Here is a 26,267-nt window from a genome sequence, read left to right as displayed (position 1 = left end):
GATGCAGGCACATATGAGTAATTGGATTGGAGGGATCCTCTTGGTCTTTCCTGCAGAAACCTGGGGCTTGGCCCAATGCCTGTTTAGACATGAGCCTGTGGACACAGAGAGGATAGGAGGAGGTCCCTCTGCCCCAGGATTCCCAGCCCAGCTGCTGGGAAAACAGGGCTCAGCAGGCATAAGGACCAGAGCAAAGGGTTATGAAGGAGGGACAGGTCCCACCCTACGCCCAGCCTGGGGCAACTCCCAACCCTCATCAACTTCCCCCAAAGTTCCCCAAAGCTCAGAGATCCCTCAAGACAGTTCAGGCTTCCTTGAAGGGGCCAGGGCTGGCCTTGGCCAGCAGGACTGGTCTGGCTTGCTTACTTTCCTGCTGCAGGAAAAATTCAAGTCCAAAGTCAACCTTCATCTGGGACCCTCTGAGCCCCAGTGCAGCAAGCCTTGTGTACCAGCATGCCTGCCAGGTCCATTTCCCAGGGACGTGGGAAGTGGGGTGGCTACCCTGGTGCCAGCGCCACCTGGTGCCTGTTGCAGAGGTCCCGTCCATTGCAGCTTCCCTGGGGCAGCTGCTGGGAACCTCCCCCCAATCTTCAACACCAAACAGGACAGGCCTGGCCAGGCCCTATTCCTGCAGTTGCCCTCCCCAAGGGATAGCAGATCAGCTGGTCCCCGACTCCTCAGGGAGGTGTATGGGAGAGCAGCTTTGGCTTAGCTCGGCCTCTGAGCAGTCCAAGTCTTCCCTTCCTGTGCTGAGGCATCTGCAGGTCAGGTCACCACAGATACCAGTAACCCACAGGACCCTGATGTAGAGCTTCTCTCTGTCAATGTCCCGTGCCTGCCCAGGAGTGGCCAGCCTGTGACCACCTCTTTCTCTCCCATCTGGACTCCAAACCTCCCCAGGCAACTTCCCCTCCTTGCTGGATCAGCCTGCAAACCTCTCTGCTCCCTCCATCTGCCCTGGTTCTGCAGCCCAGTCTCCTTGTCACAATCAGGTCCCATCCGGTCCTCACTGTAGGGAGAGGAACACGTTTGTGAAGGCCAGCAGCTCCAGCCTAAACAGTGCAGATGGGTCTCTGAGGATCTGAAAGCATCACAGGTCAGTCAGGAGCTTAGAGGATCAGAGGATTTGGGGGGGGGGGGGGGGGGGGGCGGGGGGGGGGCGGCTCAGGCTGCCCCCAGCACAGTGCACGGAACCAGCTTGTACCATCTTCAAAATCCACTGAATCCACAGGTCAGGCTGAGCAGTCAGGACACACAGGAGCCAGCTTCAGGGGAGGCGGCTCCCTCCTGACCTGGTCAGGGAGGTTCTACAAGGAAGAGGAGGGAAGGTAGGGAAGGATTAATCCTCATGATTAGCCCTGGAAGGCAGATATTGCTACCACTATGCCATAGATAACGAGACAGGATCAGCGAGCCTGACCCTCCAACCCAAGCTGAGTGTTGAGCAGGGCAGTTGGAAGTGAGGGGGCAAGTCTGAGGTCTCCATTTGTAGGACAGAGGTTGACTCCCAAGAGCCCTCCCTTGGGGCACCGGGTAGCCCCCCACAGTGACCCCAGGGCTCAGGAGTGACCATGAGGAACTGAGGGTATCTGGGACTCAAGCCCAGCTCTGGAGACCATGGTATGGGGGCAGGGGAGGGGGCATCCTGAGCAACCCTGGAATCCACTCACCAGGACTTATAAAAGGGAGAAACCCAGGAGTGATTGTTGCTTTAAATAGGAACCTGAAAGAGCAATCCAGCGTGTGGGGTTGAGTGGCTACAGTTCAGCACATGTGGCCTTTGAGGAACCTGTCACCCTGATCAGAAATGCCCATGGTAGACTTTGCTTGGCAAAGATGCCAGTTCTAGAATAGGGAAGCAGAGAACTGGGGCATGGAGGTGACGAAGGCATGCCTCACTGGGAGACTGAGCCTGGGCTGGGCCACCCACAAGGTCCTGCCCCGCCAGGGGGTGTGGGCAAGACAAAGGGCCCAGGGATACAGGCTGGGTGCCCTGCTGCATCCCCCTCGGCACCCACACCCTCGAAGGCTTCTAGGGCTCTCTGAGAAGTTCCCAGCCTCTGGCGTTTAACTTCTACTCCCCTCTTTCATGGGGAAAGTGTAGATCAAACTAATTAATGTGTTGTTGTTTGTTTGCCCTCCTTTCATTTCACTGAGACAAAATAATTAACCACACAGCTCTAGAAACTGGCTCCATCCGTGGCAATTCCTTTTGTGTCAACTGCTTCAGCAGCTTCTGTGCATAGATGTAGGGACTGCATGCAGGAGCGGGTGGCTGGGCAGCACCTGGGGGCTCCTTATGTCCAGGGCACTGAGGGACAGGAGGCAGGGGAGGGGCCCCGAATGGGGGACCCAGTGGCCGTGAAGAGCTAGGATGCTTGGATCTGCCACATCTTAGAGGAACGCCATGGTGGCCCTTGGGCTGCCAGCCACCTCAAACCCACTGATGCCTGCGTTGAGACCAACAACATTCTTGGGACCAGCCTGGGGGAACCAGAAAGATCAGGCCTGGCCGCTCACTGTCGCTGCAGGCAGGGCTGGGAAGGAACTTGCCCAGAAGTGTTCCTGTGGCCACAGCAGAAGTGAGGTGGACACAGGGCAGCTGGAGAGGGAGCCAGTTCCCACTGATAGTGCGGTCACAGCTGATGGCAGGTCCCTACCCTGCCTGGCCAGTGTTAGGGATGGGCCACAAGGGAGAGCAGAAGGTTTGGGAATTTCTCTCAGGAACCCTTTGACGAAGTGGGGCTGCATCAACCTCTGAGGTGCTAGGGACCCTTCCAGGGTGGGGCTGGGTAAGGAAAGAGGGGCAGAAGCACAGAGGGCCCCTAGACAGAGACTGGGAGATTGGACTTTCTCCTCCAAGGCCATGGGACTGCCAAAGGGAGGATCTAGTCAGATTGTTTAGGAAGATCCTTCGACGACGATGCACATTGTGGCCTGAGACGGAGGATGGTGACAGGGTGCGGTAGGTGCTCAGGTAAGGGTGGTGTCGGCTGGGCTGGTGACCTCGGGCCACAGAGAAGAGGAAGAAAGAGCTAAGGAGATTTGGGAGTGGGCCTGCTCCATGCATTTGGGGGTGACATCTGAGTGTCCCCAGCAGTCCGGCCTAGACCCCTACCCCCAGCACCTTGGTGCCAAATGCAGTGGCTGCTGGAGACTTGGGAGACCCCATTCCACCTTCCCCACCTGTAGGGACAGGACCTGCCACCTCCTCTAGGTCCAGTTGGTGCAGGCAGCTCTGGGGCCTCCCCTACAGCTTTCACTGCAGCCAGTCTGAAGATGGCCGCACCGTGCATTGCTGTGTGCTGCACACTGTGCTGAAGGCAGCCAAACCCACAGGCTCAAAGGGAGCCAGTGGGCTGTTGCCCCAGCTTCGGGTTAAATTCAAGTGAAATTTTTGGGATTTTAAAGAAACAACAGGCGAGTCTGTCAGATAGCAGGTATGGGAGAACTCTGGACAGCCACCAATCTAAGTACTAAGCCACAAGCTCTGGGCCACAGAGATGACACAACTCTCCTGGGGGTTAAAGATTGTGTGCACAGAGGGTCAGCAAGCCTGCCACAAATCCTCCAGTTTCAGCCACTGTCATAAAATTGGTTTCAGGGTCTCAGCCCAGGAGCCTGGCGTAAGTTAAGGACCTCTGAATCAGCAAACCCCAAAGGAAAGGCCATCGGGGTTAGGACACCCCGCATACAGAGCCTGGCCCTTGGAGACCAGGGCTCGAGCTGGGTGTGGAGGAGTGGTGAAGGCCACTGTCTGGTCTGGAGCTTCAGGACAGGATATCAGGGTCTCCTCCTATCCTCTCTGAAACAGGTTCCCCAACCCCTGTCCCATGAAGAAGGGGAAAGGGACACAGTAGCTGGCCCTCTGGCCTCACCAACATCCTTGACAGTGAACTTCATTGCCCGAATCTGAGTGAGAGGCCTTGCTACTTCAGCACCAGACAAAGCCCCATGATTCCAATGCCCACAAGCGGAGGGCGTGCCTTTCCCAGATTAAACCAAGTTGCAGCACAGAGCTGTCTGCAAAGGAGCTGTTTCCCATGGCTCCTGGCCAAACAGCTGTGGTCTGAGTAGACACACCTGCTTCTACAAATTGTAACCTTCCGGCGTTTGCTTCAAAACGATTTCCTCTGAAGAAAGTAAAATCCTCATGAAATATATTCTCCAGAACGAGACACAGACACAGACATCAGCTTAGATTCGTCTTTAGACATTAAGCTCTGGTCTGGGACAAGCACCTCGTCCCCGTTAACTCAGCCCTGGAGATGTGGTTACAGGAGTGCACTTGGGTGACAGGTACACGGCAGAAACTCGGCACCCCGTCCACCCTGCACCTCAGGCCTGGAGGCAGAGCAGATTGACCTCCATTCACTCACCCATTGCTTGAGCTCCTGCTGGTGCAGCTCCAGGACCCCCCACGCCCTCAAGGCAGCCCCTTCTTTCAGGAAGCTCCCAGTCTGCTGGGGAGGTGGCCATGTCCCATGAGCATTTATGACCTAGAAACGAAGAGACCAGGCCATGAATGAGGGGAACAGGAGCCCCCAGTGGACATACTTAAGCTACCTGGCAAGAGGGGGCAAAAGGGCCTCTCTGAGGAGGTGATTTCTGAGCTGAGTCTTAGAAGAAAGGGGGTGAGTCAGGTGAGGGGCAGGGCATGGGCAGGAAACCACATCCTACTGAGTGGGAGATGGGGCTGCAGACACGGAGGCCTGGCTAGGAGACAAGACGCCCAATAAGGTCCAAGTGAGGCTCAAACTTTCAGAGGGTTTGAGGTATCTGAGGGATGGTTGGATCAGACAATGAGTCGCCCCAGCCACTGTGGCCTAATGGATAGGAGGCCAAAAAAGTGGGCGAAGCTGCGATGCAGTCGTGGACCAGCACAAGGGCTCCAGGAGAGCTTGGGGAGGAGGTGCGGACTGAGGGAAGGCAGGACCCAGGTGACACCAGGTACTGGCTGAGGTGACCAGGGAGGCAGCAGGAAGACAGGCTGTGAGGCCAGGATGGATGGAACATGGGCACAGACCCGCTGGTGCCAGGGCAGAAGCTGGACTGGGTTGGTGAGACAGTGAGCGGGAAATGAACTCCCTGACAGAGCTGGTAATAAAGACTCTGGATTTGCTTATACCAGCTTCACCACAGAATGATCACCAACAGGTCCCCGGAAGCTGGGCAAACACTCCAGACTCTGGTCTTTATTGATTCTACATTCAGCATGATGATTGCACCTGGCAGTCTCTCCTAGGCAGGACCCCAGGGCCTGTTCTGAGGTTCATGCACTGGCTGGGATAGGGACCTGGGATGGACTCATTTCTGCAGCTGTGGGCCTCAGCTGGGCCCTGGGGTTGCATCTCAGGCTTAGGGGAGAAGCTTGGGCCAGATCCTTGCAGCCCCAGGACACTTCTCCGAAAGTCACAGGGACCATCATTCTAGAAGTTGTTTAGGCCAGGGCAGCACCTGGGTCCTGGTCAGAGAGGGATTTCTGCTGGGGGTCACCAGGGGTGGGAGCGCAAGAATGGTCTGTCTGATGCTGTAGGCGGGGGCCCAGTGAGAGCCTGGGTGTGGGGATGGCCCTCCTCTCAGGGCTCTGCCAGCCACACTGCCCTCTGCCCCAGGACTCTCTGGCCCCTTTCTCTGCAGTTTGCTCCCTCTCTGTTGAGACCTGAAGGACACTCCGTGAGCAGCAGATGTGTTTGAGGCTCCTCTGAATCAGGGTCACCTCTCACTCATTCCAAGCACACCCCTGGCTCCTGATGGGCTTCTGGCTGCTCCAGGCTAGTGTCAGGTCCAGCCATCCTCTGGGATCCCCAGCCTGCCTCCCAAATGCCTATCAAGCTGGGCCCCTCCAAAATCCTGGGTCAGTTTTCAAGCAGTCACAAGATCAAGATGGTCAGCTGAAGGTGGTCATGTCACCAAGCTGTTTGCTCCAAGAAAACCAAACACACACAGGCAAACAGAATGCTCCTGCTCATGTTGGAGGAAGGGGACAGGGTGAAGGGAGACAGTGGCCCCTGCTTTCGACCTGCTTCCCTAAGGGTGAATAAAAGCCCCCTTCCTTTCTGTCTTGCAGGTTCTCCAGCAGGCCTTGGTGGCCCAGCATGGCCCACTGAGGTGAACCATGACCAGTTGGCCAACACTCTCCACTGACCACTCAGAGACGCATCTCACCAGGAGGTGACCCCTCCTCCAACGGACCCCCGCCCCCCGCTCACCCACCCCTCCCAGGAAAGTGCCCGCGCCGCCACAGACACCATGTAGTAGGGCCGGCTGCGGCGCCCAGTGAGCTGCGATGGTTTTGTACACGGCCCCCTTTCCCAATAGCTGTCTGTCCGCCCTGCACGCCGTGTCCTGGGCCCTCATCTTCCCATGCTACTGGCTGCTGGACCGGCTCGTGGCCTCCTTCATACCCATTGCCTGCCAGAAGCGCCAGCGGGCAGATGACCCGTGCTACCTCCAGCTGCTTTGCACCCTGCTCTTCGCGCCCGTCTACCTGGCCCTCCTGGTCGCCTCGCTGCCCTTCGCCTTTGTTGGGTTCCTCCTCTGGTCCCCACTGCAGTCTGCCCGCCGACCCTACATCTACTCCCGGCTGGAGGACAAGGGCCCGGCCGGTGGGGCGGCCCTGCTCAGTGAATGGAAGGGTACAGGTCCTGGCAAAAGCTTCTGCTTCGCCACTGCCAACCTCTGCCTCCTCCCTGACTCGCTGGCCAGGCTCAACAATGTTTTTAACACCCAAGCACGAGCCAAAGAGATCGGGCAGAGAATCCGCAATGGGGCCAGCCGGCCCCAGATCAAAATCTACATCGATTCGCCCACCAACACCTCCATCAGCGCGGCCAGCTTTAGCAGCCTGGTGTCACCGCAGGGCAGTGATGGCGTGGCCCGGGCCGTCCCTGGGAGCATTAAGAGGACGGCCTCTGTGGAATACAAGGGTGACAGCGGGCATCACTCCAGTGACGAGGCTGCTAACGGCCCGGCTTCCGGGGACCCGGCCGAAGGCGGTAGCCTTGAGGACGCCTGCATTGTGCGCATCGGAGGCGAGGACGGGGGCCGGCCCCCTGAAGCTGATGACTCCGCCTCTGGGGGCCAGGCCAGGAACGGGGCCGGTGGGGGCTCGCGGGGCCAGACGCCCAACCACAGTCAGCGGGATGGGGACTCGGGGAGCCTGGGCAGCCCCTCGGCCTCCAGGGAGTCCCTGGTGAAGGCGCGGGACGGCAGCAGCGGGGAGCCAGGCGCCACCAACAGCAAGCTCCCCTACAAGGCCTCTGGGGTGAAGAAGGCCGCCGCGCGCAAGAGGCGCCACCCAGACGAGGCCTTTGACCACGAGGTCTCCGCTTTCTTCCCCGCCAACCTGGACTTCCTGTGCCTGCAGGAGGTGTTTGACAAGCGGGCAGCCGCCAAGTTGAAAGCCCAGCTGCACGGCTACTTCGAGTACATTCTGTACGACGTCGGGGTCTACGGCTGCCAAGGCTGCTGCAGCTTCAAGTGTCTCAACAGTGGCCTCTTCTTTGCCAGCCGCTACCCCATCATGGACGTGGCCTATCACTGTTACCCCAACGGGCGTGGCTCCGATGGCCTGGCCTCAAAAGGAGCGCTGTTTCTCAAGGTAGGAGGCTGTGGCTCTGCAGAGTGGCCACACATCAGCCCGTCACAGAGCCACCGGAGGTGGGCTGCAGCCGGGGGTTCCTCCTGGGGGCTGGGGGTAGGCGAGGCCTTTCGTGGAGCCAAATGGGTGGGCACCCAGCTCAGGGACAAGGAGAATAAGGATGCAGGGACAAGGGCCGAAGGTCAAGGCACAGACAGACCTGACTGGATCCTCTTGGGCAAGCTCCTCAGATCTCTGAGCCCTCTCCCCATCTGTAAAGTGGGGGCGACCTAGTGCTCAGTCATAGGGTGGGGAGTGAGCTTGAGGCCTGAGGGGTCTTGTGGGTTGGTGGTGAAGGTGGCTGGCAGTGATGGCAGTGATAAAGGGAAGAAGGGGGAGGCAGGGGCCCCTTTCCATTAAGGGGCAAATGCCTGCTCGCTTAGGCCTGCAGCCTCACTGGCCCGGTGCACCCTCCCTCCTGGCTGTCACACAGCTGCCATGCCAGGCACCCTGCCCACCAGCCCAAGACTTCGCTTCCATAGTCACTAATTAAAGTGAATCATAATTATTTCTGCTAATTTGGATGCAATTGGAGGAGTTTTTAGACCATGGTAATTTGGTCATTACCCCTTATCTTCTACTGAGCCTGACACACTCTGAGTGCTGACTTTTTGTTCCCTATGCAAAAGCCACTGTTGGTGCTTCCAGACTTTTCAGAAGGAACATTAGGCCAGTTGATACAGCACAGGCCCCAGGCCCCACTCCAGTGGTTCTTGTGTGGCTCTTCAGGCCCAGACATGGGGGTCCTTGACTCTCCATTCACAGAGAAAATTGAATGAACTCCTTTTACCACCCCATTTTGGCATGTGGTTCATCAGTGTTCTGTTCCTTGGATATATTTTTGTCTCAGCAGCCGGAGTGACTTTTTGGGGAAGGAGGGGAAATGTTGTCAAGCTCTCAGGAGGAGAGCATCTCCCTCCCACCCCCTACCACAGATGGTTCAGAGGCTAGGGACCCCCTTGGTGCTGCCCCCAGCCCACACAACCTCATCTCCCTCCTTGGTATTGCACCCTGACCACCACGCCCACCAAGGTCACAACAGTCTCCTTAGGACAGTCCCTCTGCTACAGGCTTTCTTCTTACCTCTCTGGCCGTTCCTTCCAGACTCTTGGTCACCTGCCCAGCCTTTAACTGCTCCCTCTGCTCCTTAGCCTAAAACTGGTCTGCAGATATGTTTGACTTGGTCCACACCATTAAAAAGTTTCCTGTGTTGGCCAGCACTGAAAAATCAAGATTATTCCAATAAAACCCAGTTTGCAACTTCTCTCTCACCTCACAGATCTGGCAGCACCTGGCAGGGCCTGCTGCCTTCCTCCCAGCTCTCAGCCTGAGTGAGGGTTGGCAGCCCCCACAGCAGGGTGACCCCACTTGGCTAGACCTCTTCATTTCCAAGTGGACACCATGGCCAGCCCCACGCACCTGCCCCTGGGAAGTCAGTCCACAGACTCCATTTCCATATTTGCTGAGGGCTCTCAGGCTTGTCCCAGCCCAGATCTCTCCCCAGAGCCCCCAACTCTGTGTCCGGCTGCCCTCCTGGACACAGTCTCTTTCACTTATCATATGCCCATCTCCATCGGCCAGGTTCCACCATCCCGACCTTTACTCTTCCCTATGACCTGAGCCCATCCAGGCTCTTAATTTCACTTCCATTTCCTAATTTCCATTAGGAGTCCATCCAGACTTCTAGTTTCACTTTCTAAATACATCCGGGTCCATCCCACATCCTCAGCTGCACCTCCAAGGCCCAGGCCACCATTCCTCTGCTTTTCCTTCCCCTTCCAATCCCATCCTCCTCCTGTCCCAGATCTGACTCCTGGTGCCTACTTTCTGCTGCCTCGGGGAGAAGCCCATCTCATAGCGGGGCCCTTCCACCTGCCCTGGCCTCTGCTCTAGCACCCCACACCCCCAGGGTCCTCCACGAATGGCTCCTCTTGTCCTGGTCCCACCCTGGGTTGGTCACACCACCTGTGTGGCACTTTCCTCAGCACAGCCTGCACAAGCCGTATTTCCCGCCATAGGCCCCTCAGCCTTTGTCCCCAGCTGTCTTACTGTCTCTCTAGTGAGACAGAAATGAAAGCCGGCCGACTGAGCTCCCTATGTGGCAGACCCAACTGTCTGTTGATGAGAGCAGACCTGCTTCTCCAGCCTGGAGGTTTCAGGAGACAGGCCATCCCCCAAGGGGCCAGGGTCTAGAAAGATAGCAGCCATGGCTGTGGCCTTGGCTGCAGGTGGAAGCCAGGGCTCCCTCTATCTGTATCCCCTTCCCACCACCACCCCCCCCGCCCCCATTTACTCTGTGGCATGGCTATGCCTGAGGAAAGTGTGCTTTCCTGCTGCTGTCATACCCTGAAAAGGGACTAGAATCGCTGTTGCCCCCCTTGCGGGAGAGCCTGATTCTGGGCACCTTCTCTATTGACAGTCTTTGCCCACCAGGACTAAAAGACACAATCTCTTGGTGTGATTATTTGTTTTTGCAAGAGAAACACAAGCCTCTGCAACTCCTGAGGACTCACACTGGAATCAATCAATCCAAGCACGTAGTAAAGTGGCTGTTGGCAGCTCACGGGGCTGATGGAGAGCGTGAGGGGCTGGAAGGGGCTGAGGGAGGGGCAGCCATAGCCTCGCTGCTGTGTCTTCCCTCCCTCAGGGGCCAGTCTCCTCAGGGGAGGGCCTCCCCGGTCCCTGCCCCACATCTCAGCACAGGCAAGTGACACCAAGTGCAGAGTGAGTGACGGGTTGGCACACTAAGACCATCAAATGGGTGAAAAGCCTGCCAAGTCACCAGGAGTTGAGAAAGCAGCAGAGAGTAGGGTGAAGAGCTGGGCGCAGGGCAGCAAACATCTGACAAGAACTTGCCTCCCCCATCTGAGCCTTGTGACCCCCAAGCCAATTCTGGTATAATTTTACTTTAACCTTCGTAATTGTTGTAAGGCCCTAGGGGGGCAGTGTCCAGGAAGCACCACTAGTGCTCATAGCATATTATTATTATTATTATTATTATTATTATTATTATTATTGAGGGGGAACATTCACTGCCTGGGGAACACAGGGGGCAAGAGCGCCATCGTGTGGCCTTTGGAGGCACTGTGGCTTTAAAACTGTGTTGTGTTTTTGCAACACAGTGCCTCAGTGGTATGTGATTTCCCAAGACATTCCAGGGTGGTGGTACTAAAGGCTGAGGTTTGGGTCTGGAATGTGGGCAAGAAGTGAATGGTGGACATAGGAGTTTATAAACAGCCCCAAATTCAGGCTGTACAGCCCATTATCAAGTAACCAGATGTTCATCCCCCCCAAGAGCTGGGAAAGGAGAGATGTGCATCCATCCAGGCTGGGAAAGGAGATGAAGAGCTGTAGGAAGCTAAGGATGCTTAATGATGTGAAAACCCATATGGAGGAGAATAATGCCAACCTGACTTTGGCAGCGAAAAGAAAGATGGAAGCCTGCCCAGGCTCTCTGAGTGGAGGGCCTGTGATGTGGCGGTGGTTGCAGCCGTGAGTCCAAGCCTCTCTTAGCTGGAGGATGGGCAAGGTCATGTTCAGGCAGATGTCTGCCTCGTAGCCAAGAACAGGCCTCTACGGTCACCTTCCCTGGAGAGTTCCCAGGGTCCAGGATCTCTTCTTCATACAAAACCAATTCTGGAATGGATTAAAGAAGTTTGGGAAATACTGCTGAGGCCTAGGTAGGGGGAGAGCCCAGAAAGAAAGAGGAGGAACCAACCAGAGGCCTCTGGGGAAAGGCACCCACAGATTACCCAAGGGAGCATGCCTGGAGGGGGAAGGGGTAATCTCCTATTGCAGCCTCCTGCCACTTGCCATGGACAGAGGGCCTGGGAGAGCAGCTGGCTGGGCAGCCACCCCTTCCTTACCTCCACAGCCACAGCCCTGACAAGGGCTCAGGCTTGTATCAGTGTCACCACTGGGAGCTGTTTCGGGTTGTCTGTGATGTCATTATGCCAGCCTGTAGAGAAAGCCCACCAGGGACATCTGCACTTGGGCAGGGAGTCACAGAGGAGCCCCTGGCCCCACTTCACCCCCTGAGGACTCTATCTCCAGTGAAGGAGGTGAGCAGGAGGCAAGGACTAGGTCTGGGGAGAGTGCAGCATGAAGGCCTGGAGAGGCCGCTGTGGAGGAAGGAGGGCTGGGCTCTGGATAGAGGCTATGGGACACCTGGGGCAAGCCCATGTCACAGGTGCCATAGAGACATAGCCCACACTTGTCATCCCAGATCAGGGGACCAACAGAAACCACTGCCAAAAAGCAGATAAAGTGGCTTCTCATGAAGTCACAGGGCAGAGAGAGACTGGGGAGAGTGGAGGGCAGGGTCCACTCACGTTGAAGGGATGGGTGGGAGCCTCTACCTGCTAGGCTGCATCCCAGAGGGGAGACCAGCTTGGATTTTGGAGGGATGGGCTCCAGGGCAGTGGGATCAGGGGAAAGAGCCACCAGACAGGAGTGGACAAGGAAATGAGGGGCTGGCACATGAGGGTCATCAATGTGGACACTCTGGTCACCAGGAGATGGTGGGGGTTTAGGGAGGAAATCAGCAGTGATTTCTGCATTTTTCTTCCTGTAAAGCCTTGCATGAATTGCTAGTGGCACTCATCATGCCACAGGCTGGTATTTCTTTAAACATCTGCCTCCCACCCTGGACGAGAAGTTCCTATAAGCATGACATGTGCTGTTCCTATCTGGGCCCAAGTCTAGCAGGAGCTGACAGAGATGGGCTCATACTTAGAGCAGTCATGACTCGTAGGCTTCATCATCAACACCTCGCCTCCTCCCCAACAGGTGCAGGTGGGAAGCACACCTCAGGACCAAAGAATCGTCGGGTACATCTCCTGCACACACCTGCATGCCCTGCCAGGTAGGGTCTGGCGGCCCGATTTCCAGGGCGGGGGTGGGGGGCGGGGGGCAATCTGCCCGCCGCGGGCTGGGATTGGTGCCGGGGCGTGGCTGGGGTCTAACTGCAGCTCTGCCATCTGGTCTCTATGGCTCTGCCCCACAGAGGACAGTGCCATCCGTTGTGAGCAGCTGGACCTGCTTCAGGACTGGCTGGCTGATTTCCGAAAATCTACCTCCTCGTCCAGCACAGCCAACCCCGAGGAGCTGGTGGCATTTGATGTTGTCTGTGGAGATTTTAACTTTGACAACTGCTCCTCTGGTGAGGTGGTGGTCCTCCCCAGTTGGGTGGGCTACTGGGGAAGGCATGGGCTCCAGTCACACTGGAAAGGATTGGGCTCCACAGCTTGAAGAACTTCCTGCTGCTTGTGAGCATGTGGGTGGGATATTAGCAAGACTCTGATTTCTGTGGCCCCTAGAAATCCTAAAATGAGAAGAGCCCACGCTCTGCCTAGAAAGCTGAGAGGCCTCCTTGCTGGAGACAAAGAGATGCCCTAAAAATGAACTTCTGATGGAGAAGCTTGGGGCCTCTGAAACTCAGACTGTGGGCAAGCTAGCTAACACTACCCACCAAGTCGTTACTCATCTCCTGCTTTGCACCAGGCACAATTCTAACAGCTGTTTGTGGGCCGGCTGTTTCATTTAAATCTCATAATGACCCAAAGAGTGAGCACAGTATTAATCTACAGGGTGTGGAAGAGGAAGCTGAGACCCAGATAGGCTGAGTAACTAGTCCCAGGTCACACAGCCAGGAAGTGGTTGAACTGGGATTTGAACCCTGGCAATTATATCTTTACCCCTTAGGCTAAAAGACTAAAAATTCATCATGGGTAAACTTTTAAATAATTGACTTAAATAACTGATCTGGTGATCACGCTGATCTCAGTTTACTCCTGGGAGTTTATGCAACTCTGAGCTTCCCTTTGCCCAAGGAGCTGATGTGAGGAACCGCCACTCCCCGCCCCCCGCCCGCCACTGGCTCCTGGGCTCCTTCCACGCCAGCCCCAACCCAACTACAGATGAGTGAGTGACATGGGGTCTGTGAGCTGAGGCTTAGCCCTCAGTGAAGGCTGGAGACCTAAAGGTCCTACCTGGAGCACAGGGTGGTGCCCTCACTTGGTGGCAACTCTAGGGTGGGTGGAGAGACCAGTGCCTACCGTGGAACATACAGCCCCTCAATGGTAGCCCTGTGGTCCCCTCAAAGACACATTCCTGATACCAGCTCCAAATGCTAGGTGCTCCTGGGATCCTCCTGAGTCAGGGTGGGGATGTGGTACACACAGGAAGAGGCTGTCAGAGAGGGTCTCACCCAGTCAGGCCCCACTGGTGCCTGTCCTTCCTCCCAAGGGGTCTCAGAAAGGCCCTCTGGCTCCATGAGTTGGCAAGACAAACTGGAATTCAGGGCAGATCACCTCCCTCTCCTAAGTCCTATATGGTCACTCTTGATTCAACCTGGTCACCCAAGTCTGTGAAGGGCAGGGGTCCCTTCCAGGACAGCATGAGCAAGCCCCCACAGGTTTTACCACCAGATCTGGGAAGACCTCAAGATCACTGTCCCCTGGAGCCCAAGAGGCACCATGACCACTGTCCTCAGAAGGATAGCTCACTCCCACCCCCACTGGGGGTGGGGCTGGGGCATTCTCAAGGACACAGAAAACCAGTGACAAAGGAGACCCCACCCAGAGGCAGTTACCTGAGTTACTGACTAGAACCCAAGGCAGGCAGCCCTCCAGGACAGACACCCTGAGCCTTACAGCATTCCCTTTCTCCCTTCATGCACAGATGACAAGCTGGAGCAGCAGCACTCCCTGTTTACACACTACAAGGACCCCTGCCGCCTGGGGCCTGGAGAGGAGAAGTCCTGGGCCATCGGTGAGCTGGGGCTGGGCACAGGGATGGGGGCCCTGAGGGGGAATGGCGGAGGGGCACTGCAAGGCCTGAGCCCACCCTGCTGAGACCTGACACTGAACCAAAGCTGGGCTCCCCACAGGCTTCCCAGAGACATTTCAGGACCTATCCCCAAGACCACTCTGCAAGGGGCAGGGGTAGAAGCCCTCACCCATGCCTCCTGCCCCCCAGAGGCAGCCCTCCTAGAGGCTGGCTGGGCCCTGTTCACAGTGACCACTCTTGCCTCCTTGTTCCTAGGTACCATGCTAGACACAGATAACCTCTACGATGAGGACGTGTGCACCCCTGACAACCTGCAAAAGTAAGCAGCCAGCACCCATGCCACTGCAGTTGTGCAGGGGTGGATGGATCCCAGGGCTGGGATGAACACTGAGCACTGACTCTGGTGTGGAGAGATGGGCTGTGCAGGGCAGACTAGAGAATGCAGTTCCATGGGAAGGAAGCCTGTGAAAGCCTCAAGGACTAAAGCTGGGGTTGGGCAGAGACCAGGCCACCTTCATGCCCCAGGGACTGGCCTGACTGAGGAGAAGCCTTCAACCAGGAGGAGGCTCTAGAGGTGGCACTTCCTACATCAGCACCAGAGTCCGGGCTCATTTTACAAGAGCTTGGCCAGCCCTGAGCCATAGCCTGCTTCAAGGCCCTTCTGGGCACAGGGAGAGGGACAGAATCTCTCAGGGTGAGGCCAAGGGCTGCTGAGACCGTTGCACAAGAGCCATGGAGTGGCGTCCATTGCAGGGAGCCCAGCAGCTGGTAGCCACCAATCAGGCAAATAAAAACGCGAGCAGAGCTAACACTAAGTAGTCATTTTCAAAGCAGAAACGGTTCCACTGCAGCCAAGCTTCATACTTGAACCTGATGAGAATTCCATACAGGGCCCATCTGAGAGGCCAGCAGCAGAACCAATTTGTAACTCACAGCCCGAGACTGCACAAAGCCATGGCAATGGCTCCTCACAGCTAATTTAAGCCAATTAATTAGATTATAGACTAAATTTGAAACATCATCCTATGCCGAGAAAATTATCTTTTTATGAGATGATTAAAAAATGACTATCAGTAACTCTTAGATCATTGATGCTGGAATTAATTACCAAAGGCCAAGGACAGTAATGGATTATATTTCTGAGATGTAGTGATGCTCTGCATGTCATTAGTGTATTTATCTCAGGGCTGATAAAGGCCTTGTAGAAACCCACGTTTGCTGGCTGTGCCTGTCCAGGCGCCCCTTCCATTTGTTCAGTGTCCATTGGCCTCTGCAAGTCCCCGTGAAGGCTGTCCCCAACCAGTGCTCAGGCTCCAAAGGAAACCTGGCAGGAAGGGAACAGCAGACAGGAAGTCAAAAGGCCTGGATTCAGGGTGTTAACACCCAACCTGAGTCCCTTGCACATCCTGTAGAGAACCCTGACCCACATTTAAGTACCCACATCAGTTTTCTTCCTGTAAGAAATGGTATGGCAACCACATCCCACATTTTTTTTTTTTAACGTAATTTCTACACCCAACATGGGGCTCAAGCTTATGACTTCAAGAGTCACATGCTTTTCCTACTGAGCCAGACAGGTGCCCCCCAAATTGTTCCTTTCTTAGCATTCCTGGTCCCCCAAATGTCTTGGGGCCCACAGCAATCAATCATCCTTGTGTCAGAGGAAAGCTCAGGGGTTTGGTGGCACAGCTGCTCAGAGAGAAACCAACACAAGAGTCCAGGCCCAGAATAGGGCCTGGGTGCTCTCCTGGCTCCCTCACCCCTGCTGACTTGAAACAACGGTCACGGAGGGTGGGGGTGGGTGGTTCTGAGGACCTATAGGAGAGAAGGGTCCCTGAGGTTCACTGCAAAGACCCTTTCCCACCCCACCCCCACCCCCCACCACTGGCTCTAAGCAAAGCCCTGTGTGCAGAGAGGGGTGAGCACTTCTGTTCCCAACTCGGCATCCCAGGCTCTGGGCAGTACTATGTCCAAACTTCAGCCACAGCCAAGCCCAAGGTGGACATGGACAGACTCTGGAGTGGCATGGCTCAGTCAGGAACTCACAGGGTCAGACTGGGTTTCCCGCCACCCTAGTCCCCTTTTTTTGGGTCCCCAGGGAAAATAGATCTTAAACACAGGGTTTGGTCTGACCTGCATCTCTCCCACTTAGGGACTAGAACATGGTTCCACACTCAGGATCTGGGGTCTGGAGAATGGCGCAGGGGCTCACCTTGCTTCCTGTCCTTCCTGTCTGTTGAGCAGGGTCTTGGAGACCGAGGAAGGCCGCAGGGAGTACCTGGCTTTCCCCACCAGCAAGAGCCCCGGGGCAGGCCAGAAGGGACGCAAGGACCTGCTGAAGGGCAATGGCAGACGCATCGACTACATGCTGTACGCAGAGGAGGGGCTGTGCCCGGACTGGAAGGCTGTGAGTCGAGTGGGCCAGGCAATGCCTATAGATAGGGGATCCCGTGCCCTGTACCCCTCAGCAGCACTGAGCTCTTCTCTGAAAACGAGATCTGTCAGTCTCAGAGTCCTTGGGGCCCATGGGATGCTCCCATTCCTCTGCCTCCGGGAAGATCCTGGCTAGACCCAGCCCCCACCTCTGCCCAGAAGCCCCACCCCTGCCCTCCAGGCCCCTCCTGTGTAGGATGCCCTCTGGATCTAATAGGAATGCTTCTTCCCAACAGGAGGTAGAAGAATTCAGTTTTATCACCCAGCTGTCTGGCCTGACCGACCATCTCCCAGTGGCCATGCGGCTAATGGTGTCTGCAGGGGAGGAGGAGGCATAGACCAGCCACGTCATTCAGAGCAGTGGGGCCTCTGCCAACCCTTTGAGCCGCAGCACCTCTCTGGCCATGTCCCCTCCAGCGAGAACCAGCAGTGCTGGGGGAGGAGGGCAGAGACCTGGGGGGAGACTTGGTTAGTCCCAGGTGAGCTGGAACCAGCGCTGCCCTGCACCTCTGGGCACTCACTGTGGACAGAAGGGTCAGGCTGGTCTTGGGAGCCACAGCTGCCCAACAGTGCCATTCTTTCAAAACGTGATTTTCTACAAATCTACAGCACAACCTAGTTTGTAACCCGGGGGTTAGTATGAGAACCGGGTTTCTGTACTCTTTGTATCTCTTCTCAAGCTTCGTCCAGGGTTCATTATTTTTGTCTGCTGCCATGTTGTCTCGCATGCCTGCACCCTCGCATGCACGCTGCCCGCATGTCATGTGCCACACCGTAGCCACACAGACCCCTCACTCGGGCCTCACCCAAGGCCAAACTCCAAACACAATCAGAACCAGCCAAAGAAGCATTCCTGGGCATAGGGCCGCCAGCTCCCGCCTCCAGTCCGGACGGCTAATGAGCAGGGACCATGAGGGCCGTGTCCAGTTACCAGCAAGCCCGGGCTCTTCCCAGGGTCTTGCATTCAAGGGCGATTATTTTAAAAAGAAAAACAGAAAAAGTTAAGAAAACCCTTCACTTTAGAAGGTCTGCAGACCGTGAGGGAGAACACTGCTCAGGCTCCTCTCTCCCAGCCAATCAGGGCCCCTGAGTCTCCCCTGAGAGACTTCAAAGTGGGCAAAGGGAATCTGAGGAGAGAGCATCACTTTTTTATAGGAAGAAGGGGAACTCATGACATAAAGGGGTCAGGGAGCTTCAGGTTTTCCAAATGATAGATTTATAGCTTCTCTTCTGTCAAAACCAACACATGCCCTTCTTTCTGCCTGATCCCATTTCCCTTCTGGACACCTCTCTGCTTTGGGACCAATCTTTCCCTGGCTGAGCTCAGGAACTGTCTGCCTGCCTCTGGGTGGGGCTGCAGCTCTGTCCTCCCAGCCCCATCCTCAAAAGTGACCCAGGGCCCTGGATGAAGGGACAGGAAGCCAAGGTGCAGAACGGCATGTCCCCTCACCATTACCAGTGTGTAGGCTGGGGGTGAAGGCCAGGGGCCACAGCTTGCCTGGGGCATGGAGTGGTACTGGTTGGCATCCAGGCCAGTAGACACCCACTCTGCCACCGTGTGACCTGGGCAGGGCATGGCAAAGCCTGCAGGTGAAGTCCACAGCTCCCCACTCCACGGCAGCTCTGCCTCTGCCTACCTGACTTTTTAAACATGCCCGGAGATACTACCCAGTCACACGAGGGAGGGTTGTGTCTGTTTTCCCATGCAAGGACCCTCCAACTCAGACTGTTCTTGACAACTCCCCACTGATCTCCCCTCCTTGAAGTGCCCTGACCTTATGCCCACCTGGCTCAGAGCCAGCTCTGCCTATCAAGGCTGGGGAATGCACCAGGATCTTTCTGCCAGAAGCCTCCTCCTGGTGCTGGCACGCTGATGCAGTGCCTTGTTACCCAGTTGAGCTGCAAGAGGGACCAAGATGGGGCCAAGCAGCCAGTCAGGGGCAGGCCCTGTGCTGGGGGGGGACACTCTTGAGAACCATACACACGGAGGCACTGGTTTGTTTGGGGCAGTGGGCTGCCGGCTTTGTTGCCAGGAGCATTCACTGACCAAGCCCCCAGCCCCACCCTGAGTCCAGAGCCAGGAGGGGCTGCTCACCACTAAAGGCACAACCCCACCTGGGCTCTCTGCTGTGCCTAAGGGCCTGGCCTTCAGGGCCTTGGCTAAGCCAAATGGGGCCCCCACTCCCAGGAGCAGCCAGGAATCTCTGCTCACACAGGTGGGGCCCAACTAAACACACTCAACGCCTGGATGGCTGGGACTGAGCAAAGGCCCCAGGCTTCGAGTTGGATGTGTGTCCAGGAGAGCAGCAGGGACAGAGGCCAGGGTTCCTGAAGCAGAGAAACTCCGGGCCCAGCCTGCATCCCTCCGAGGAGTCACCTCCCTCCCAGGGCAGCTCTACGGGAGCCACAGCACAGGGGTACATGCTTCTCTCCCTACTCACAGGGCGGCCTTAGGCAAGTCATACCTGCCTGTGCCTCGGTCACTTCCTGTCCCAACAAGGTCACCTCTGCCCAGCCTGGCCCTAGTATCTGGAGCCGGACCAGCCTGTGTCCCAGCTCCCCTTGCACTTCCCTCTGGCGCAGCTTCAGCATCGAGGACGCCACTGCCCAACCACATGTTTCATCAAGGCTGTGGACTCCTAGGGCCATGCACAAGCCAGACTTTTCCATTTTGATTTTTAAAAAACAAAGAAAACACTACCAGAATCTCAGATTCTGTGGCATCTAGGCCTAGGAGGGGTGGACACAGGGGTCACTCAAATCCCCAACTGAGGCCCCCATGCCCACTCCAGGCCCAGCCTCCTCCAGAGAAGCCAGGAGGCAGGGGTCAGCTTTAGAAGGAAACAGTCATTTCCATTTGTCCAAACCACCTTGAGTTTTAAGTATGAATATTAACCTTGATGCTTTTTAACTACTGTATTAACTTGCTGAGATTTAGAAATACTGTTTTAAAAAAAAACAAAATTTTTTAATTTCTGTATTTTTTTCTGTATTGTATCCTCATGGGACATTAGGGGTTTTATATGGTAAGCACACCTAAGGTTTTGGTAAAATTATTATCAAATATATATCCAGACGATTCTTCCCTAGAAGAAAAACAATCTTTACACCTGATAAAATATTTTGAAAAGAGAGGTGTTTTTCCCCTTTACTGGTGCTGAACAGAAAGATGGATAACAAGGATAAAATAAAACTGTGAGGCTCAAGGCTGGTATTCTCTTATTTGAGCGACAAGCTGGGGCCAGGATGGGGGGGGGGGGAGCCACCTTTCCTGCCTCCTCCCCAACAGGATGGGAATAGGCCAAGTCTGCCCTGAACTGCCAGAAAACTGGGCCACCTGGGTTCCTACTGTCTCCCTGTTCCCTCTGGAAGTGGGAATAAACAGTGAAGGACACCTTGAACGTAGGGAGAAGCACGGCTGGGCCTCCTCAGGATTCTACAGCCTTCCCTAGCAAAGCAAGGCCCAGGCTAGGGTGGGATGGCTGCACGGCACCCACCTGCCCCAGACTTCCAAGGTGGAATGGGGGCACACAGGAAAAGGTTTACCTCCTGGTTCCCCCTCCTGATGGCTGGTTTCCTGGTCTGCATCTCAGGAACTGCTATGAGACAGCCTCTTCCCTGTCCTCTGAACAGTAGCCTGAAACCAGGTGTCAGTCTTGGGTACCTGCTGATGCTGCAACACCAATGGCAGATGCTTATGGATGTGCCTTGGTAACATTACCCAAGAGACGAAAAGGATGGCCCTGTCAGGGTCTTCCAGGCCCAGGACTGAGCCACAAGTCAGCATCTCCACCCCAGAAGCCCCTCCTAGCTGGAATCAGGCAGGAGGGACCCCAAGGTTCCCCAGTACAGGCCAGTGGCTCACAGAGGGGCAGCACACCCACCGCAGCACTGCACAGCTGAGAGCAGCACATAACTTGCCTGGCCCAGCCAGCTCCCAGGATGGTAGAGGGAAATGCCACACTAGAGCTTTCTAAGCATTTTAGAACCATGGCAGGGGGGCTCCCTGGCCCCTCCTCGGCTCCAAATTCAGTCAGCAGTTTATGCCGCCCATCACACCCAAAATAAGGAACTGGCAGAGCAAAAACACAATAAGGGAAGAGGGCTTTGAGCCCAGAGGCCAAGCTGGGCCCTGAAAAGAGAAGTGCCTTCACCTTCCCTCCTAGAAAGCCACGCCAGTCAGAGCCCAGAGCCCTCAGGCCACTTTATTTCTCAACAGGTGAGGGTCACTGCCCATCGTCCAGGGTGTCTGAGAGTGAGAAATCCATGGTGATGTCTCCAGTGTGGGGGTGGAAATCCACGGTGTAACTGACAGTCTGAGGGCCACCCAGTGGCGCTCTGGGGTCCGCCGTGGTGAAGAAGTACACTGCCTGCTTGCAGTGGGGGTTCCAGCAACAGTCCCCCTGTAGAAGCAGGGAGAAGATAGTGAGGGCTACTAGCACCCAAGCCCCCTCCTGGCCAGTCTCCAGCCCAGGCAACTCGCAGTGAGAAGCTGGTCAGAACCAGGTGACCTGGGGCCACTGAAGAGTTACAATCTGGCTAACTTGTAACCAGCTCACAGGGTGGGCCTGTTCTGGGACTCACGTGCACAGCACTACCTTGTCCTCTGCAGACTTCAGGAGGCCAGTGCTGACAGTGCTATCCGGCGTGAGGTGGTATTCCATCCACAGGACGGCCCCATGGCTCCTCCCAGGCCTGGAGGTGGGGATGTTGGGCCAAAGACAAACAGCCACACAAGAGATGGGCAGGCACAGCCACGGTTCCTCACCGCTTTCCAGAAACCTCTGATCTTTCCTTCCTCCCCAATCAGGAGGCTGCTAACATTCCACCTGACTAAAGGCCACTTGGTAAAATGCTGAGCAAGAACCACAACCCAGAGCCCCACCTGCTCCCTGCAACCTGGCCAAGCACTTAGAGGAACCATGGGACAGGGGTTTTTCCTCAGGGAAGCAGCAGCTCCTCCCTGGGAAGGGAGGTGGAGCAGGATGGCCCAACTGTGCCTCACGATGAGTAGCCCTTACCAATTCCTAACCTGCTTAATTCCCAGCAGGGTTCAGGAAAATGGCCCACTGGGTAACCATAGCAACAAAAATCACTTTTCTCTATAACTGTGATCCATCATGACACTTAGCTCAAAGGAAGCTGCAGGTGTGGGGGGATGTGCAAAGCCCACTCTGGCTCTCCCTCCCCACCTGTACACACCCAGAGGGTGTGGGGACCCACTATACACTCAGGGCCACTTTGGACCAGGAAGGGCAAGGCCCAAAAAAGGAGGCCATGCCACCCACATGAAAATGGCCAAAGTAAGTGCTTAGTCACCCAGGCAGTAACTAGACAGAAAGCAGGCCCTACCACTCCCTTCCCCAGCTTACTGCACCCTGGAACCCGTTCTTACCTCCTCAGCTCAATGGAGCCCTCAGCATGGATCAGGTGTGGGGGTACTGGCTGCCGAAAATCAAAGGTCAGGATCTGCTGGGGCTCAGACAGACAGCGGCATGGGTACTCCCACAGCGGGTGGGGTTCGGCCTCCTTGCTCTCCCTGAAGTCCAGGGCACGCTGAGAAGGGAAGGGGAGGTGGCAGTGGGCAGAGACAGAACCAGAGCCAGTGGCCTAGGAGATAAGGGGCTCTTGTCCAGTCTCCAAGGTCTATACCAGTGGTCCTTTACCTCCTTGGCCCAGGTCCCTCAAGGTAACTGCCACAGTCAGATGCCTCAGTGGGTCCTCACAGAAAGACCACACACACTGGGATCAAACCAGCTGCCTTCTCTAATCTCAGCTGCCATGCACAAGTGTCTTCTCAGAGAGTTACTTCACCTGAGCCTCATTTTTTCCCTTTTTAAAATGGGATCATGCTGCCTGTCTCATGAGCTACTCTGAGGACCAAACATCAACACTGGTAAAAACATCTGGCACTTGGACACTTGCCCATTCAGTGACCATTACTGAGAACTACAGCTGCCAGATCACTCCTACATGAGGCTCCCAGTCTAGAGGGAGACAGGGAATCACAGTGCCTGGACACACCAGTGTCTGGCTGAGAATGGGGTTGGGCAGGAAAGCTGACCCACACGTGATCTCTAAGCAGCTACCTGAAGGTCACACAGGAGTTGGTAGAAAGAAGAATGTATAATGCCAAAGAGTGAGAGGGCGCAGGGCACAGACCAAGTGGCAGGGGTGATGGATGGGGTAACATATGGGGCCAGACTCAGGATCAATAGGTTCACCTGGACTGGGTAAAGGAAAGCCAAGTGGGAGGGGTAGGAAACAGTGCACATGGAGTAGGTGGGTGGGACACTACAGGCAGGAACTGTGCCCCACCTACCTTAATCATGTCATCCATGATGTGTACGTCAAAGCCTTCGCAGTCACCACAGGGACTCCGGATCCGCCATAGGTCCTGTGAGGAAGGCAGAGCCCTTGTCGACACCCAGTTGGGGATGGATGTCACAGGTTCGGTAGGACAGCACACAGACATCCACACCCACCCAGAGACATGAAAGCATGGTGACAAGAGTGAGAAGAGTCAGTGAGGTCAGGTTGGGGGGGAAGGGGACAGCCCCAAAAAGGCACCCCTTGCTATTCCCACACACTTGGAAGAGACCCCATGATTGAAAGGCCTCAGAGACACCAAGGATCTGGGAAGGTCACTGAAATCTGCAAAGTGTCACATGATCAAGTCCTCTCCTACAGGGGACAATCAACCAGAGCCACTGGGATGGGTTTCTTTGGGAAGAAATCTGTAAACCAGTTCCTGAGGCTCTGTGCCTATAAACAGGATGTGAGGGCATTGGGAGAGAAGGGACCAGAAGTGCACTCAGGCTAGCCAATTTTGTGTCCCGTTTCCTGGATATATGTCTGGGAATGAGCATCATTCCCACATTCCCTCCTGGGCCATGAAAGCCAGAACTCCTGTGGAAATCTCGCCAGGTAAATAGACAACACAGAAGAAATGCCCAGAAAATCACTGATGGAGACACTAAGCTACCAATGGGTGAAGCCGTTCTTATCAAAGAAATATCAAATGAGATTCACTCTACTTCTCAGGTTGAAAGCATTTCAATATCCTTTTAAGAAGAAACGTCTTTCCCAAAATGACTTTGTGACTGGTTCTGCTTTGATGAGGAAATTAAAATAAAGCTTTTCAATTTTTTGTTACATAAAGAAGCTGACTTTCCATCTCAAAATGCTTTTAACAACTGGAGCGTCAACTTTTAATAAGAACAGAGTGAGCTGCACAGCATGTCTTCTGAAACTCTTCATTTATGTTTTTTTTAATTATTCTGAAAAGGGATAATTGTAAAATGACAACACACAGCCATTTCCATTTCACATGCCAAATTACCGCATTTGTACAAAGGCAAGTCTCTTCCATTCAACCCTGCAGTGTGCTGATACAGAAAAGCAGAGGCCCATGTCATTAAGACTCACATTGCTCTATCTGCACCCAAGGTCTCTGCAAGAAAATAAGGACCCCCAGCCCCTGCCCTTTCTGCAACAACTTCTGAGGGGCCTACCCTGAACTCCACGACCACAGTGTGCAGCGAGGCAGTCTGGGGCATCACCACAGCACCAGGCCCCAGATGCTGGTCCACGGCAGTCCGCACATACCAGAAGTACAGGTTGTGCCAGGGCAGCAGGCTGGTCGTGAAGAATGGTTCACCCAGGAGGAGAGAGATCTGGCAATCAGAGCAAGAAGGGGGGCCAAGATGTCAGAATGATTTTGCTAAAGAGTGAAGGACAGGTCACAAGGTTCATGGGAAACATGGAAATAAAAGGGCATCCATTCCCTCAACCAACAAGCATGCCAGGTCTGCACCTGCCTGAAGACACAAAGATGAGCAGACATGAGCCCTGTCCTCAGGAGTGCAGAGTAGAAGAGGGAACAGACAGGGCTGGGGTTATCCTTGTACAGTGTGGTTTGACAGAAGTGAGGAAGGGACATGTGGAGGGACCCCAGGGTTGGGCCCTTCATGGGAAGGGCCAGTGTAGATAACATCTTCCTGAATGGCAACCTGTGGGTAGATTCCCATTCAGCTTATCATAACAAACTGTTATCAGTGCTCCTCTAGCAGTCTTCCTCAGTAGGTTCTGAGCACCACAGAAGTGGGGACATTGGCAGCACAGTATCCCCAGCACTCTGCAAAGTGCCTGGCTCAGAGCAGATGGTTAGTATATATTTGCTGAGCAAATGAACAAATGTATGAATAGGAAAAGCAAAGGACTGGGGATTCTAGCAGAGGTATGCAGGGGAATAAGCATGGGTGTGAGAGCAAGGCCCATCAAGAGCTTGTTATATGAGTATGCAGGGCAGGATGGTAAAGGGTGAGGCCAGAGAGGTGGAAAGGAGTTAGGTTGCCCAAAGGCAGCTTATGAAAGGTCAAGGAGGCTGGACTCCTTCCTGATGATAAGAGGGGATCTCTAAAAGCTTTAATTGGGGGTTCAAAATGAGAAGAATGTGTTTTAGAAAGAGCCCTCTGACGACCATGAAACATATGGAGAGACCACCCACAGGGACTTGGGTGAGTACTGCAGTGCTCCAGGAAAGGAGCAGGGAGTGTACAGAAGGAAGGACTGGGAGACACAACAGATGTGGAGGACACAGGGCACCCAGGGCTGGGCCCAAGCAGAAGGACCTCAAGGGAGGGGCCGATCTGAGATGACATCTAGGTGTCTGGCTGAGGTAACAAAGATGTAGATGGAAACACCAAAGACAGAAAAGAGCTGGTCCTGAGTATTCCCTGCCCTGCAACATCAGAACAAGGCAAGAATGCCTGCTCTCACCCCTTCTATTCACCACACTACTCACCTAGAGTCTAGCCAGCGCACCATTATCAGTGGCTTATAGAAGTGGAGTAGCTTTCTTTTTAACATTTATTTCTTTTTGAGAGAGAGTGAGCTGGGGAGGGGCAGAGATGGAAGGAGACAGAGAATCCAAAACAGGTTCCAGGCTCCTAGCTATCAGCACAGAACCCAATGTGGGGCTCGAACTCACAAACTGTAAGATCGTAACCTGAGCTGAAGTCAGACACTGACCAACTCAGTCACCCGGGCTCCCCAGAACTAGAGTAAGTTTTTAATCCTCATCTATGAGAAAAAAAAAAGGCAACTTGTACTGAGTGTTCATGGCAGCATCATTTATAGCAACCAAAAAACAGAAACAACTCAAGTGTCCAGCAACTAATGAACAGATAGACAAAATGTGGCCTATCCGTGAAATGGGATGTTATTTAGCAGTAACAAGAAATGTAGTACTGATTTATGCTACATGGATGAACCTTGAAAGAAGCCAGTCTCAAACAGATCACACATATCCCATGATTCCACTTACATGAAATGTCCAGAATTGGCAAATTCGTAGACAAAAAGTAGACTGGTGGTTCCCTAGAGGCTGGGAGGGCAGGGG

The 26,267-nt window shown here is 54.9% G+C and overlaps 2 protein-coding genes across 19 annotated transcripts in view; one reads left to right on the top strand and one right to left on the bottom strand.

Annotated features, from left to right (window-relative positions):
- SMPD3 (sphingomyelin phosphodiesterase 3) overlaps positions 1–20,070 on the top strand; it is an 83,447-nt gene extending 63,377 nt beyond the window's left edge. Inside the window, exons 3-10 of one of the 2 annotated variants that reach the window (XM_045443279.1) lie at positions 993–1,096; positions 6,071–7,603; positions 12,431–12,506; positions 12,648–12,803; positions 14,324–14,413; positions 14,687–14,750; positions 16,676–16,838; positions 17,101–20,070. In XM_045443279.1, the coding sequence (XP_045299235.1) occupies positions 6,290–7,603; positions 12,431–12,506; positions 12,648–12,803; positions 14,324–14,413; positions 14,687–14,750; positions 16,676–16,838; positions 17,101–17,202 (1,965 nt within the window). In that variant the 5' untranslated portion in view covers positions 993–1,096; positions 6,071–6,289 and the 3' untranslated portion in view covers positions 17,203–20,070. The remainder of the gene's footprint in view (positions 1–992; positions 1,097–6,070; positions 7,604–12,430; positions 12,507–12,647; positions 12,804–14,323; positions 14,414–14,686; positions 14,751–16,675; positions 16,839–17,100) is intronic. The other variant, XM_045443278.1, reaches the window with a different exon arrangement.
- Positions 20,071–21,043: 973 nt separating this feature from the next.
- The window catches only part of PRMT7 (protein arginine methyltransferase 7), a 47,039-nt gene continuing 41,815 nt past the window's right edge, over positions 21,044–26,267 (bottom strand). For 8 of the 17 annotated variants that reach the window (XM_045443261.1, XM_045443260.1, XM_045443267.1 and 5 more), the window contains 5 exons: positions 24,379–24,540; positions 23,187–23,261; positions 22,260–22,474; positions 21,449–21,559; positions 21,044–21,267 (listed from right to left, as the gene is read on the bottom strand). In XM_045443261.1, the coding sequence (XP_045299217.1) occupies positions 21,060–21,267; positions 21,449–21,559; positions 22,260–22,474; positions 23,187–23,261; positions 24,379–24,540 (771 nt within the window). In that variant the 3' untranslated portion in view covers positions 21,044–21,059. The remainder of the gene's footprint in view (positions 21,268–21,448; positions 21,560–22,259; positions 22,475–23,186; positions 23,262–24,378; positions 24,541–26,267) is intronic. The other 9 variants (XM_045443273.1, XM_045443265.1, XM_045443272.1 and 6 more) reach the window with 3 other exon arrangements.

Source organism: Leopardus geoffroyi, chromosome E2, assembly GCF_018350155.1.
Source record: "Leopardus geoffroyi isolate Oge1 chromosome E2, O.geoffroyi_Oge1_pat1.0, whole genome shotgun sequence".
Taxonomy (NCBI): domain Eukaryota; kingdom Metazoa; phylum Chordata; class Mammalia; order Carnivora; family Felidae; genus Leopardus; species Leopardus geoffroyi.
Note: the sequence above shows the minus strand (reverse complement) of the source record. Positions and strands in the feature narration are given on the sequence as shown.